This window comes from Onychostruthus taczanowskii, unplaced genomic scaffold (assembly GCF_017590055.1).
Source record: "Onychostruthus taczanowskii isolate IOZ18803 unplaced genomic scaffold, ASM1759005v1 scaffold3, whole genome shotgun sequence".
Taxonomy (NCBI): domain Eukaryota; kingdom Metazoa; phylum Chordata; class Aves; order Passeriformes; family Passeridae; genus Onychostruthus; species Onychostruthus taczanowskii.
Window position 1 is genome coordinate 8,714,070 of NW_024500349.1, and position 12,280 is coordinate 8,726,349.

The 12,280-nt window shown below is 41.4% G+C and overlaps 1 protein-coding gene across 14 annotated transcripts in view; it reads left to right on the plus strand.

Moving 5' to 3' along the window:
• KIAA1217 (KIAA1217 ortholog) overlaps window positions 1-12,280 on the plus strand; it is a 177,640-nt gene that overhangs the window by 67,858 nt on the left and 97,502 nt on the right. For 7 of the 14 annotated variants that reach the window (XM_041408966.1, XM_041408955.1, XM_041408952.1 and 4 more), the window contains exon 3: window positions 5,163-5,243. The exons of 4 other annotated variants lie outside the window; for them this stretch is intronic. In XM_041408966.1, coding sequence (XP_041264900.1) covers window positions 5,163-5,243 — 81 coding nt within the window. Of the gene's footprint in view, window positions 1-5,162; window positions 5,244-8,403; window positions 8,563-9,241; window positions 9,384-12,280 lie in introns of those variants that run through there. 3 more of the 14 variants (XM_041408964.1, XM_041408962.1, XM_041408963.1) reach the window with 3 other exon arrangements.

Below are 12,280 nucleotides of genomic sequence, written 5' to 3' on the forward strand. Positions count from 1 at the left end.
TTCCCTTGAGATTTTTTTTTCCCTTGTTCTGGGTGTTTGCTTTTAAAATTTACTATATATATTATATGAAATTATAGAAAATAATAGGTTTAATCCTCACTAAAATGAAACACAAGGTTTTAGATATTTTTTTTTTTACAAGAATTGTGAGGAAGAGGAAATCAACAATTAAGAGAAGACCCTTATTTTTTGTTGTTGTTGTTTGGAAATCAAAACCAAAATAATTTGCCTGGTTAACATATGTCATTTTCAGCTGTATTGTTCAATGACTTTGAGTCAAAGAGTGTATGCAGCTTGAGGGATATGTGGATGTAGTGTCCTGGAAAAAGTAAATCTTGAAACATAAGAAGTCATAATGTTTTGTGCAGACCTCTTCCTTTGCTATCTCTCTGAGTGCATTCCTGGTTTGAATTTCGGGGTTTTTTTTTTGTTTCCGTGCTTCCTTTAGCACCATTTGTCATTGGCCATCACCACGTGTGTCGCCCCTCACCTCCCAGTTGTTTAAGTGCTGTTGTGTAGATGGCCTGCAGTTGATCCTGTACATTGACTGTGTTTTCATGTGATTAAAGGCTTCACCCTTTCCCTTCTTTGGCAGACACTTGTGTGCTTAACATTTCTGTTGGAAGAACCTCTTTGGCCTGATCCCAGCTAAGTTACTATCCTCACTTTTTCCCATCCCAACATTGTTGAGAAACACCGTTTTCTCGCATCCTCCCCACAAAACCATTGCGCACAGGAAATAGGCAGTTGATCCTCATTTCCTTCCTTCAGTTTCAAGCTGTTTTAGAGGACTTATGAGTCAGCATCTCATTTAGTTGTATATCATCATCTACATACTCATCTCAAGCCCTTTGTGTTCTCATTATCATTTCCCTGCAGCTTCAGCTGATTGCATGTCTCTGCAGGATTTCACCCAGAGACTGTAAACCTAAGGAACACAAATTGTCATCCTAATGTCCTGGGGCCCTGGCTTAGCCCCCCTTTGCTTCATTCTGTACTCCTGCATTTCTCTGATTTTAGCTGCTCCTTTTGCAACAACAGTGTCATCTTCCTGGGTGACCCATGATAAATGTAATGTGTTTAATGTATTCTGCTTTTGTAAGGACTTCCTTTTTGAAATCCATCAGAAGCATAAATCAAGGGCATATTAACAGACCGAAAAAGAGGGGAAAACTTAAAATGCTCCTCCTTTGCAGTACTGCCAGTGAAAAGGCATTTCAGCTTGTATGTCACTGCCAGCCAGAACAGCAGTGCTGCATTCCTGCGGAGGGAGCACATTGTGCTCTTAACACCCTTCTGTGACATTATTTCAGACTGACTCAGGGGGACAGATGTCTCCTACTAAATCATCAACGCAAATGTCTCAAGCATCTGTGTTTTCCTCTGGAGACTTAGAATTTCAGTGTTCAACAGGTCTGATCCTGCTTAAAATGGTGAATACCTTCCTTTGATCTGCTTAGTAAGCAGATCCCACAAGGCAGACTTGCAGTTCATTGACCCTTGTTTTGAGGGCCCCGGGATAATGACTAATACAGTCAGTCAGCCTCAGGGTATTAATCCTTGTCCTCCCTAAGCTGCTGCGAGTTCCTTTGGGCACTACAAGTGGTATTCACCAGACTTTTCTTATGTCTTCGTTTGATGACATTCAGCACATTCCTGGAAAACTTTGCTTTCCTCTTATGACTCTTAGACTTCTACACCCTTTTCCAGGGCCACCACTTGCTCCATTTAGGTTTAAAGTTCAAAAGCAACATGTTTTACAGCTGTTTCCTTTGTCTCTGGTGCTCTTCTCATTACAAAGATGTCTGGCTCCCAAAATTTTCTCAAATGTAACACCCCTTCCTGCTCATACCTGCCAGTAGTGACACTCTGCAACTGTTTCTTAGTTGTGTGTTGAGTTCCAGCCCCAGCTTCTACTCTTCTTGGCCTCTGGTATTTTCCACAGGAAACTACTTATTCTCTTTTATTAATTTTTTATTTATTACTTTTATATGTCCGTCTGCCTTATTAATTTGTTTCTTTGCATGCCAGTCCAACATGTACAAGCATTGGTGCCTCTTGTATTCTGACTATTTGCTTCCACAACTCATAAAAACATAACACTCGTTTCAACAGGAGCCTCTGTGCTCTGAGGGTATTTGGTTAACAGAAAGTGGAAATCCCAGTCTTTTTTCCTTCTCTTTGGGAAGTGACAGGCCCACCTTTCACAGGTTTTCCTTGCACTGTTTGAGCTGGTCAATTAATGTTCATTCAAGCCAGCTAAGGATCTGCACTCATAGATGAAAATGAAATCACAGGCTTTGTGCAACTCCATTTAGGAGAAGGCACGGGATCCTATCTGCTGGCCAGCAGAGGTTGCTCAGAGCATGTTAGTTGAGTGTTCTGCACTCTACAGTTCTTTATTTCTTAGTAAGTGAAGTCCAGGGTTTTTTAATCTTCTGTGGGATTTGCTCCAACATCCTGTTTCTCTCCTCATGCTGAATATTTGTTTTGATGCCTCATCTTTCTGGAACAATGACTGAGTTGGTGAGGGAAGCAGAAGACAGGGTTGTCCCAGAAACCTGTCCCTGGAGTCGAGAGATCGCAGCCCTTGCTGCATTTGGAAATTGGAAAGCTCTCCTTGGATTCATTTCCCATCATTGTGGACTATATATATCCATATGCATGCTGATAGATGGAAAAAATCATACTCCTCTACAATCCAGAAGTAAAGGAAAAAAGAGATTATTATTGGTTTCCATCTTTAAATACCCCTGAGGTTAGTGGAGTGCTGATGAAGGCATCAGTGTGGTGTTGAGTTTGGATAGAAATGCAGACAGTTAAGAAATATTTTGGAAAGATCCAAAGGAAGCCATGCTTCAGGTTTGGATTCAGACCCAAATGTCTTCAAATTTCATTCATAATAAGGTCTTTACGTGGGCTGCAGTAATGGTCTTAATTATATTTCTCCCACACTGGCATGTCTGGATCTTCTTTAGGAGATCTGAAGTTTGCTACACAACACCATGGACGCCTTGTTAGTCTCCTGGTGCTGCCTTATGCAGGAGTAGAAGAAGCCTCCTCCTGCACTGCTGTTGTGGTTCTGGATTTGTGTGTAGTTCTTTTTTTCCTGCAAGGCTGTGTTTATTCAGAGAACACTAGCTCCTAATCCAGCAGCATACCCATATTATTTCAGATCAATTCCTGCAGGAGGAAGGAGAGACTTCTGAATGTAAGGTGGACCCATTTTATGTATTTTAACTGCATATTTTCATTTCTCTACTGGCTTTAAAATACATACTGTATTGTGATGAGAGAAGAGGAAGGGCTAGAGACTTCTCTGGATTGAGGGTGAGAGGTATTGCGGGTTACCTCGAGCATCCTCATTTCCTTACCCACCCTGAGGTCAGAATTGATGTTTCACTTCCTTTGGGACTAGGAAAGTCCAGAGAAAAGTGACACAATTGTAATCCTCCATGAGGTGACAAGGTTTGAGAAACTAAGTAGCTCAAATTTATCCTATGCAATGGCTTTAAGAATGGTGACTGTTGCACATTTTTAATGCTGCCATTGGGCAGAGTAATGTCCCTTCTGATGTGTGATCTTGATGTATAATGATGCCTGAATGTCAAGCAAACATGCAGGATGATTTTTTTTGCTTGGAAGTCTTCTGTGGTTGGCATTGAGAAGGGACTTGGTCTTATACAATCTTTTTCTCGTTTTTAATTTTCTTTTTAAAGATAATTGTTTAATAAAAGCCAAGGAGGGTTTCTCAAGTTTGCATATATGGGGTGGTAACATTATAAAAACATGAAAAACCCCAGTACAGTTTCAGTATTACCGAGACATTAGCAACAGACTGTTTTGTCTTTGTGGTTTAGAACTGGAATGTTTCCAGTTGTTGCCGGAAGGCTACATTTAATTTGTACTGTGTTTGCATAAATAGCTTATTTGTAAAAATCACATTTTACTTGAACAATTCTAAATTATGCAGTTATCATACGGAGAAAAATGATCTATTGTTCTCTTCAAAATAAAATGGTACTGCCCTTCCAAAGTATCCAACGGACAAAAGCATGAAAAATTATAGCATACTTATAAGCTGCTTATCTCATCCCCAGAATCGGCTCTCACATGCTCATATCCTCTGGGTTTGTAAAATTCAAAAGATTTTTTGAATTACTCTCTTAATTGTGATGTTGGCATTATAATTACTTGTTAAATAAGATTCTTTAACAATGACGTCCTTGTTGTCAAAGCAGTTGCATTTCTTTGCCTGGTCTGAATAGCTGCATGTTCTGAACTGGGGAGCAGCAGTTGTGGGAGCCTGACTCTGTCGGAGGAGGAAATGATTGCTTAGAGAAGGGTTTTTTAGAGCACTCTGCAAAAATCTCCTTACCCACAGGCAAATGAAGATTAAGGAAAATACAGGACATCCACCTCTGTGAACTCAAACAGCAGTAGGCAATTTCCCCTCCAATTAGCATCTCGTTCATGTGTTGGAGGAAAAAAATGGTTGGGTTTCTTTGGCCCTTAAAACCCTTTTAGCAAATTCTCACATTCTGTAGGGTTCAAGATCAGAGGCAGAATTTTAAAGAGAGATGTGATTGGCAAAGACTTTTTATTCATACCATAGTTTCTCTTATTCTTTTTTAAGTTGTGGTTACTCATGAGTTACAAAGTATTTCTGCATTCTGCTTGAAGGATTCCATGTCCCTGTAGTAAGTGTGAAATGAACACAAAAGTGTAATGACTGCTGCTAACTCCAGCCAAGAGTTGTATCGTTTCTCAGGAAGAAATGTTTTGTTACTTGTCAGTTATGGTTTATATATATGGTCTATATATATGTATGTATGTATGAATCTCTATGGCTCAACTTTCAGCCATTAACTCTTATATTACAACATTCTTTGTTTCTTTGACATACAACCACATGTAGCACATCTGAACTGAGTCCAGCAAGAGTTCTGAGAATATTGCATATTAAGTATTGATAGAGTGTATTGTTGTCTGCCACATGTGCATTCCCTTCATTGTTTTTCAGTGCTTCTCTTCTCTTCCTTTATTCAGTATACTTTCAGTATGTACACATCATTCTTTTAAAATTTCTATTGTTCTCCTTTTTCTTTTCCTGTTAACAATTATCTCTCCCCCTCCCCTTCTTTTCTCTCTTTGATCCACAGGTTTTGCAGTGCATGTTGGTCTCCCTTCATTCAGAACTTGACATTCAAAGGTACATGATGAAAATTGAATCCTCTCAGAGAGTTAGTACTGTACTTTCTTTTTTCTGCACTCTGTTGTGAATTGAGTTTGTTACCCTTTAATTGTGTGTGTCTTGCTTCACAACTAAAATTCTCAAATAAATATGAATCTGCATGCTTTGTCTCTGTGTATTTCACAGCAATGAAGTATTATGCATATAGATTAATTGCATATGGGAGTGTGATGCATGTGCGTCCTCTGACAATTTTTTAAATTCTGACTTTTCCTTTAATGGCATGATAGACATGAAGCTCTTGTATTAGATGCTCTGAAATCCACCAAAATTCAGTGGGAGGTCCTTGATAAGTATGTGATTCCTAAACACTGTCCCAATTCCAGCTTTATATTTCTTTTATATACATACTTGGAACTGGCTTAGGAACTTGCTTCAAAATTAAGGACAGCTCTGTGGGCAGAGCAGTAAATATTTTTGTATTGAACATGCAAAAAAATATCTTAGTTCTGCAACTTGCAGAATTATCTTATATGCACAGTGTGCGTCTGAAGTCACCTGTATCTCACCTTTCGTCCTGTTGAGCTTCTCCTCCATTTCTAGATGGCTTGTAACGCCATGCAGAATGGATGTCTACAACAGCTACCTTTTTTCCCCAGGGAGGCAGTGAATGTGTACAGGCCTTGTAGGCGCACACCTGAAGGTGCCTCTGCACGGCTTCCACCGCAGCCAAGAGCGCAATGGTAACAGCCGCAAGTTAACGCGGGGGAGGCAGGAGCGAGGACTCGCAGCAGGCAGAGCTCATTTGCACCTGATTTGTGGTTCCCTCTCGGGATTTAAGGAGGCCAATAAACATGGGACCACAGGGAAGGGCGGGAGAGGCTGAGGCGCGGAGGGCAGGAAGGCTTCTCCTCCCTCGCCAAGGTGGCCTCGAGGGAAGGAAAAACAAGGAGCAGAGCAAGGTGACGAGCTGGGAGAGAGGAACAGCAGAAGCTCCTACAGCCTCTCTCCTGCGGCAGCCACCTAACTCTCCCAGGTACCAGAGCAACAAGCTCTAGTAAGTGCTTTAGCACATTTACTTCCACGAGCAGAGGCTAAAAATAAGTCGGTGGCGTGGGTGTGCCGCCGCCGGCCGCGGCGCTGCTCGTCCCGGGCCATTGTCCCTGCTGGGGGCTGGCAGCACACCCTGCCGCTGACCTCGCCCCGCTCGCCGGCCCTCCTGCCCGTGGGTCTTTTTTTCGGGTATTTTAAAAATAGCATGTTAATGCAGAGCGCCTTCTCAGCTTGTAGAAATACAGAAAAACAGGTTTTTCTAGGATCGCTGCACGGTGTTCCTTTGCTTTGGGAAACAGACACCACAGAAACAGACCCTCCTCCTGTTTTCCTTAGGGACGTGTGTGGGAGGAACAGGGATGGGTAAATAATCTTGAATCAGAACTCACTATCCCCTAGGTACATTTAGGCATCTGGTATATATTCTTCCCCACCCCCTCCTTAGTTTTTGCATGTGGTTTTAAGCATGTAAAGATCTTTCCCCTTTAATCAGCATAATGACAGTTTTTGTTTAAATCATCCCTTTTAATCTTCACAGTTCTCATGGCGATTTTGGGGATTGTGTAGGTAGGAGTTACCTCACCCACTGCTGATGAAACGCAGCCATCTCCTGGATGGAACAAAGGGTCGTGCTGGGTTGTGAATACTTCACAGTAGAGTTTTTCAGGAGGGAGAAGATAAATAGCTTCCAACTGAAACTGCCATAAGGTCTTAATTAAGACGAATGCTGATGTCCAGGCTGGAATTTATGGATAACTTATTTAAACAAAGTAATAATAAACTGAAGCTGCGATGCAAGAATATGACAGAGACTGTGAAAGACAAAATTTTGGTCTGAGGAAAATTGATGCACCCATAGAAGCCTTGGCAGGGAAAAATAGTGAGGTGACCTGTGACTTTTTTGACTCTCGTGTGAATAAATTCTTCACATGACAAAGGATTAGAATAAAGCGGAGAGATAAATTATTTTATTTTAAAGGTTTCTTTCATTAAGTATGACTTTTGCTTTTTATTAGTGAGTGACTAATAGTTTTCTCTGTTGTTTTACTTCACTTTCTACCATTAAATCTCAGGTGTTCGTAGAAAAAGAAAACCTTGAATTTGGACAGAAACATACTGCACAATATTTTTACACTTTAATGTGGATGGCTTAGGGTTTTCTGATATTACATGTATTCCAGAGAGATGCCACAGCATGTTGCATATTTCAGTCTGGACTTGTCTGGACCAATTAAGCAGCTCTTAGACGGGCTGTTGAGTTCCTTAGGGCAGCATTTTCAAATGCAAGTTCCTGCAATTAAACCTCTGAATAAGAGGTCTGGCAGCATAAGTGCTGAGCACCTACAGGTTTTATTGCTCCTAATGAATATCTTTACTATAGACATACGGCTTTCCTGAAAAACAGGTTTCAATTTATCTAGGTGCTTACAGTTAAAAAAAAAAGTTGGAAAATGTTTTTTTATGTTAATAATTTATAACAGAGTTTTGTGAAAAACTTTTTTTGCTAACTCTGGGGATCAACCCGCTGAAGAGCAAGCCATGGTCTTGCCAAAGGGGAGCAGCCTGTGGATGTCCTGCTTGGTGATTCACAGCACTCAGGATTAAAAGAAATGAGTATTGGCAGCTTGCCACAGCAGGGAGCATGCAGCTGGCCACCAACAGGAGCTAGCAAGGCTCGTGGGAAAACGTGCAGATTTTTAGGATGATTTGAATATCATTACAACCTAAAAATATGGCAGATAAACTCTAAAGCATCATTAGATGTGCTTTTTTACCTCTAGGTGGAAGAAACTGGGGTGAGCATCAGTGAATACAGAGTAGTAGATAAAGATCCTGTCATAAGCAGAGAGGAGTTTGACCTTCCAATACATTCACTAAATTGAGTAAAATGTGCACTCGTTGGAGCGTGCAGGCCCTGTCACAGGATGGGCAGTGCGTGGCCGTGGCTGAGCATTACTGGTGCTGATGACTGAGGTGTCTTCCCCTCCTCATTCACCATGGGAGCGAGGAGGAATGCTTTCTTTTACCTTACTTGGGAAAGTTCTTCTGGGTGTGCTTCCTCCCTTTCTCAGAGCATGTGAAGATGTGCTCTGGGGCAGTACGTCAGGCTGGCAGCACACCGAATCCGTGGCTTGGCTCAGTGGCCGCACGGCAGGTGGCGGGGGAGGGCTCTGTGCTCTGCTGGCATCGCTCCTGGGCGAGCATGGCGAGCCCCGGCTGCGCTCCGGAGCGCCGGGGCGGGAGGAGGCCGGCAGTGCTGCGGAGAAGGGGCAGCTTCCAGCGCAGGACATGCCTCCGAGCCAAGGAGGCTCCAGGCAAGTGGGGTACCTTGCTTCAGTGCTAGGGTGGTGGGCAGCCGTGGCTCAGGCGTTTCTCCTTATCAAACAGGAAATAATTATTAATTCTGGCCATTCATACCGTAGAAATCCGTATTGCCAGCATACTGAGAGGCTTGTGAGAAAGAACTGGCTTTGTGACTTGTTGTTGTTGATTCAAGAGAAAAGAGTTAAAAGTTTGGGTTTGAGATAGAGAAATGAAAGCTAGAGACATGTTAGTCCATGAGCAGGCATCCAGGAAGAGTATAACTAAAGTGGGCAGCTGCCCTCCCACTCTCTTCAGCTCCGGAGAACACGGATGCTGGCATGTGCCTGCTCCTGGCATGGTACCATTTCCAGCTGATGGCATCCCAAAGAAAGATGCCATAGATTTTTACATCTTGTAATGGTTAAAATGCACCAAAAGCACAGAAGTGAGTTTGTCACGAGAGATGGTTTGATGTTGCATTCAGCTGCTGAGTCATCTCCCCACCCCCAGCTCCCCCAGGGAGACAGAGTATCCAAATACATCCATTGCACAGAGGTAATATTGAACTTCAGTTTATACAGACATGTATAAGCACTTAACTTTTCTGGGAAAGTGCTGTGGAAAAATATGGGAAATGCTTATAAACAAGATAATATTGGTAGTATTCACTTTTTCTTCAACAGCAATGTGTCACTAATAACATGCCCAGGCAAGTAAAACCCTGTTGTTGTGTTAATATGGAAACCCAAAGACTGTATCTGTGGAAAAACCAGATCCATCCTTCGACAACAATAATGTGACACAAATGTGATGAAGAAGCATTGTTGCAGTGGTAAGAATTCATGTGCTGTGGTAATACTTCAGAGTTAAACTCATCATACATGAAACACAGCCTGTTTATATGCCTGTTTGACATACCAGTCTGTCACATATCCTGTATCCATCTTTGGTACGTGTCACAAGACAAGAAGTTTACTTGAAGGTCAAGAAGAGTAGGCTTCCATTTTTCTAGTGATTTTTCCTCTCTGTTTGTAATGTCAAGAAGTCTTAAATGTGGGGGAAGGGGGGCTGCCTATGCTATGTTCATTAGAGTACATGATTGGAAAAATATATTTTACTACCTCTGTTTTATTTTTTGGTGCTTTTACCATTTGTACATTGCCAGGAGTGCTAGCAACTTCCAAGATATGTAAAATTATTCTCCTGAGTAGGTAAATTTCTGTCAAGATAAGAGCTAAGGAAGTTCCTGGAGACAAGAAATAAAAAGTGGGAATTGATTGAGAGATGGAATTAAAACTTTCTTCAGGTTATGCAATTTTTTTTTCTGAGTTCTGTTTTGTCTATGGAAATGTGTGAAGCAAATTTGCAGGAGAAAGGGAAAGAGGGAAACAAAGGTTTCTGTTATATAGATTAGTATAAAAAATAACTGGGAATGAGCATAGAAGAACTCTGTGAAGAGCAGAAACATAAAACCAGCTAGAACAAAAGCGCGAGAGGATTAGTGTGGACAAATGTGAGCAGAGGACCAGAGGCAGAGGCATGCAGAGAACTTGATGAAAAATCTCTGCTACTCCATGACTGCCCATTACATTGGCATCTCTGCAGTATCTAATTTTTCATTATTCAGGTACTTTCAGGCTTTATTCCTAATTATTTGCAGTTTTATTGCATTTAAAGAGCCTTGCACTTTTTTCCTTTATTTTTTCTGAGTCAGTGAAAGGACTAAAGCAGATGTATTGAAAGTGCATTCTTTTGCCAACCTGCAGCAGACAGATGTCTGTCATGAGGCATGATTAACTACAGTTTTAATTCTTTGTCAGATTCCAAGAGTGGTTGAAAGATCTTCTGTAATTGCTAGCTCCATGTGCTATACTTAAATATATACCCTGAAAAGGTTACAAGGGTCTATATCCTTATAAATAAAATAGTGTGTCCTAAGTAAAAGAGTCATCAAAAAGCATTGTGTAATTACATACAAGTTTACACCAGAATTGTCCATCCCTATTTTGGCCTATCTTTTCTGATGATCTTGTAACCCAGAACTAGCACAGACAGTGTCTTTTATCAGAGAAGTCCTTAAGGAGGGTCAGCTCTACTCAGCTGGGTGAAAGATGAACCCTATTGCACAAAGAAACCTTCAGGGGAGTGCCTCCTAACATAGAGCTTGGGGGGACAGACCATGGCTGACTGAGGAAATGTAGCCTAACTGGTCTTGGCAGAGGGGGGAGAGAGACCTGCTGCCTCCTTCTGAACCTCCTTCTGTTTTCTGGCACCTATCCCTGAAGTGGCTTGGAATGTGCCAGCATTTCCTTGGATTTGTCTGCCTCTGTGGAGTCTCTATTTACATATTTTAATTTTGGCTAATGCTGTTCCTTAGTAGATATATCTTGAGTTCTCCTCTCTGTTAGATATTTCAGGGTTTTTTGCTACAACACCAATCTGACTCACATAGCAGCAGTCTAGACTATGACTCTGGTTATGTCCTCTGTTGGGTCCTGAAACATTGACTATTGGGGTCAACATTTATTTTGTGAAAGCTTGTACTGTGTGCTAGTTCCTGAAAAGTCCTTAAAATGACACTTGCTGAAGTATTATTTTAATATTTGTGACCATTCAGTGAAAAAAAAAATATATGGCATTACTTATTAAGTATTTATTTGGCATTTGTCTTATTTTTTTATTTGATATTAGAATCAACATCCTGAATAATTATTACAAGATTGGACCGTGCTGAAGGTTTCTACACTGCTTTCTTAAAAAATCTTTACAAGTACTTGTAGCTACAGCCCTGTAAATGTTGCAGTTTCCTTCCCCACCGCATGAGTTGGTTTTCCTAAGAAGTCATACCTAGGAATCCACTTGATTATTAAGTAGCATCAAGCCTTGTGCTTGTTTCCAATAACAAAAATGTTTTCCTATAAAATATGTATTCATATCTCTCTTGAATACCCACTGTTGTTTCTGAGTTTGAGAATTTTTTTAGAATCTGCTTAAAATTCAGAATCTTGGAATGTAATGTTTACAGAAGTTTAGTCTAACAAATAACTTGAAGCCTTTCATGAACTTCATGTGTGTATTTGGTGGATCTCATTTATAGCTTGCAATGGCTTTATATTGGTGTCACTCCACTTGCTAGAGTGGAACTCCTATGGATTTGAGCTGGTGAATTAAGAGGAAGGCTGAGCTTTGTATCTGAGCAGAATCCATGATGTGCCTCTGGATTGCTTCAGAAAGCTGCAGCATTGGTGGTGAGAAACAAGGGCTGCCAAAAAACGTTTTTTAGTGTGGTGGGTTGACCCTGGCTGAACACCAGCTGCCCACCAAGCCGCTCAATCACCCCTCCTCTGCTGGAATGCAGGGGAGAAAATAAGATGGAAAAATGTCATGGCTTCAGATAAATGCAGTTTAATAAAGAAAAAGCAAAGGCCGCATGTGGAAGCAAAAGTGAACAAAGTATTCTCTATTCCCTATCAGCAGATGATGTCCAGGCTCTTCCCGGGAAGTGAGGTTTCAGGCTCCAGTACATGTAGCAGTTGCTCCATAGGACAAATGTGGTAACAAATGGTCCTTTTCCTCCTCCTTTTTCTTAGCTTTAATTGCTGAACAGTCATCAAATGGTATGCAATATTCCTTTGGTCATTTGGGTCAGCCCTTCTGACTATATCCTCTGCCAAGATCTTGCCCACCAACAGCCTCCTGGATGAGTGAGGGAATGTTGGAGAGAGCCCT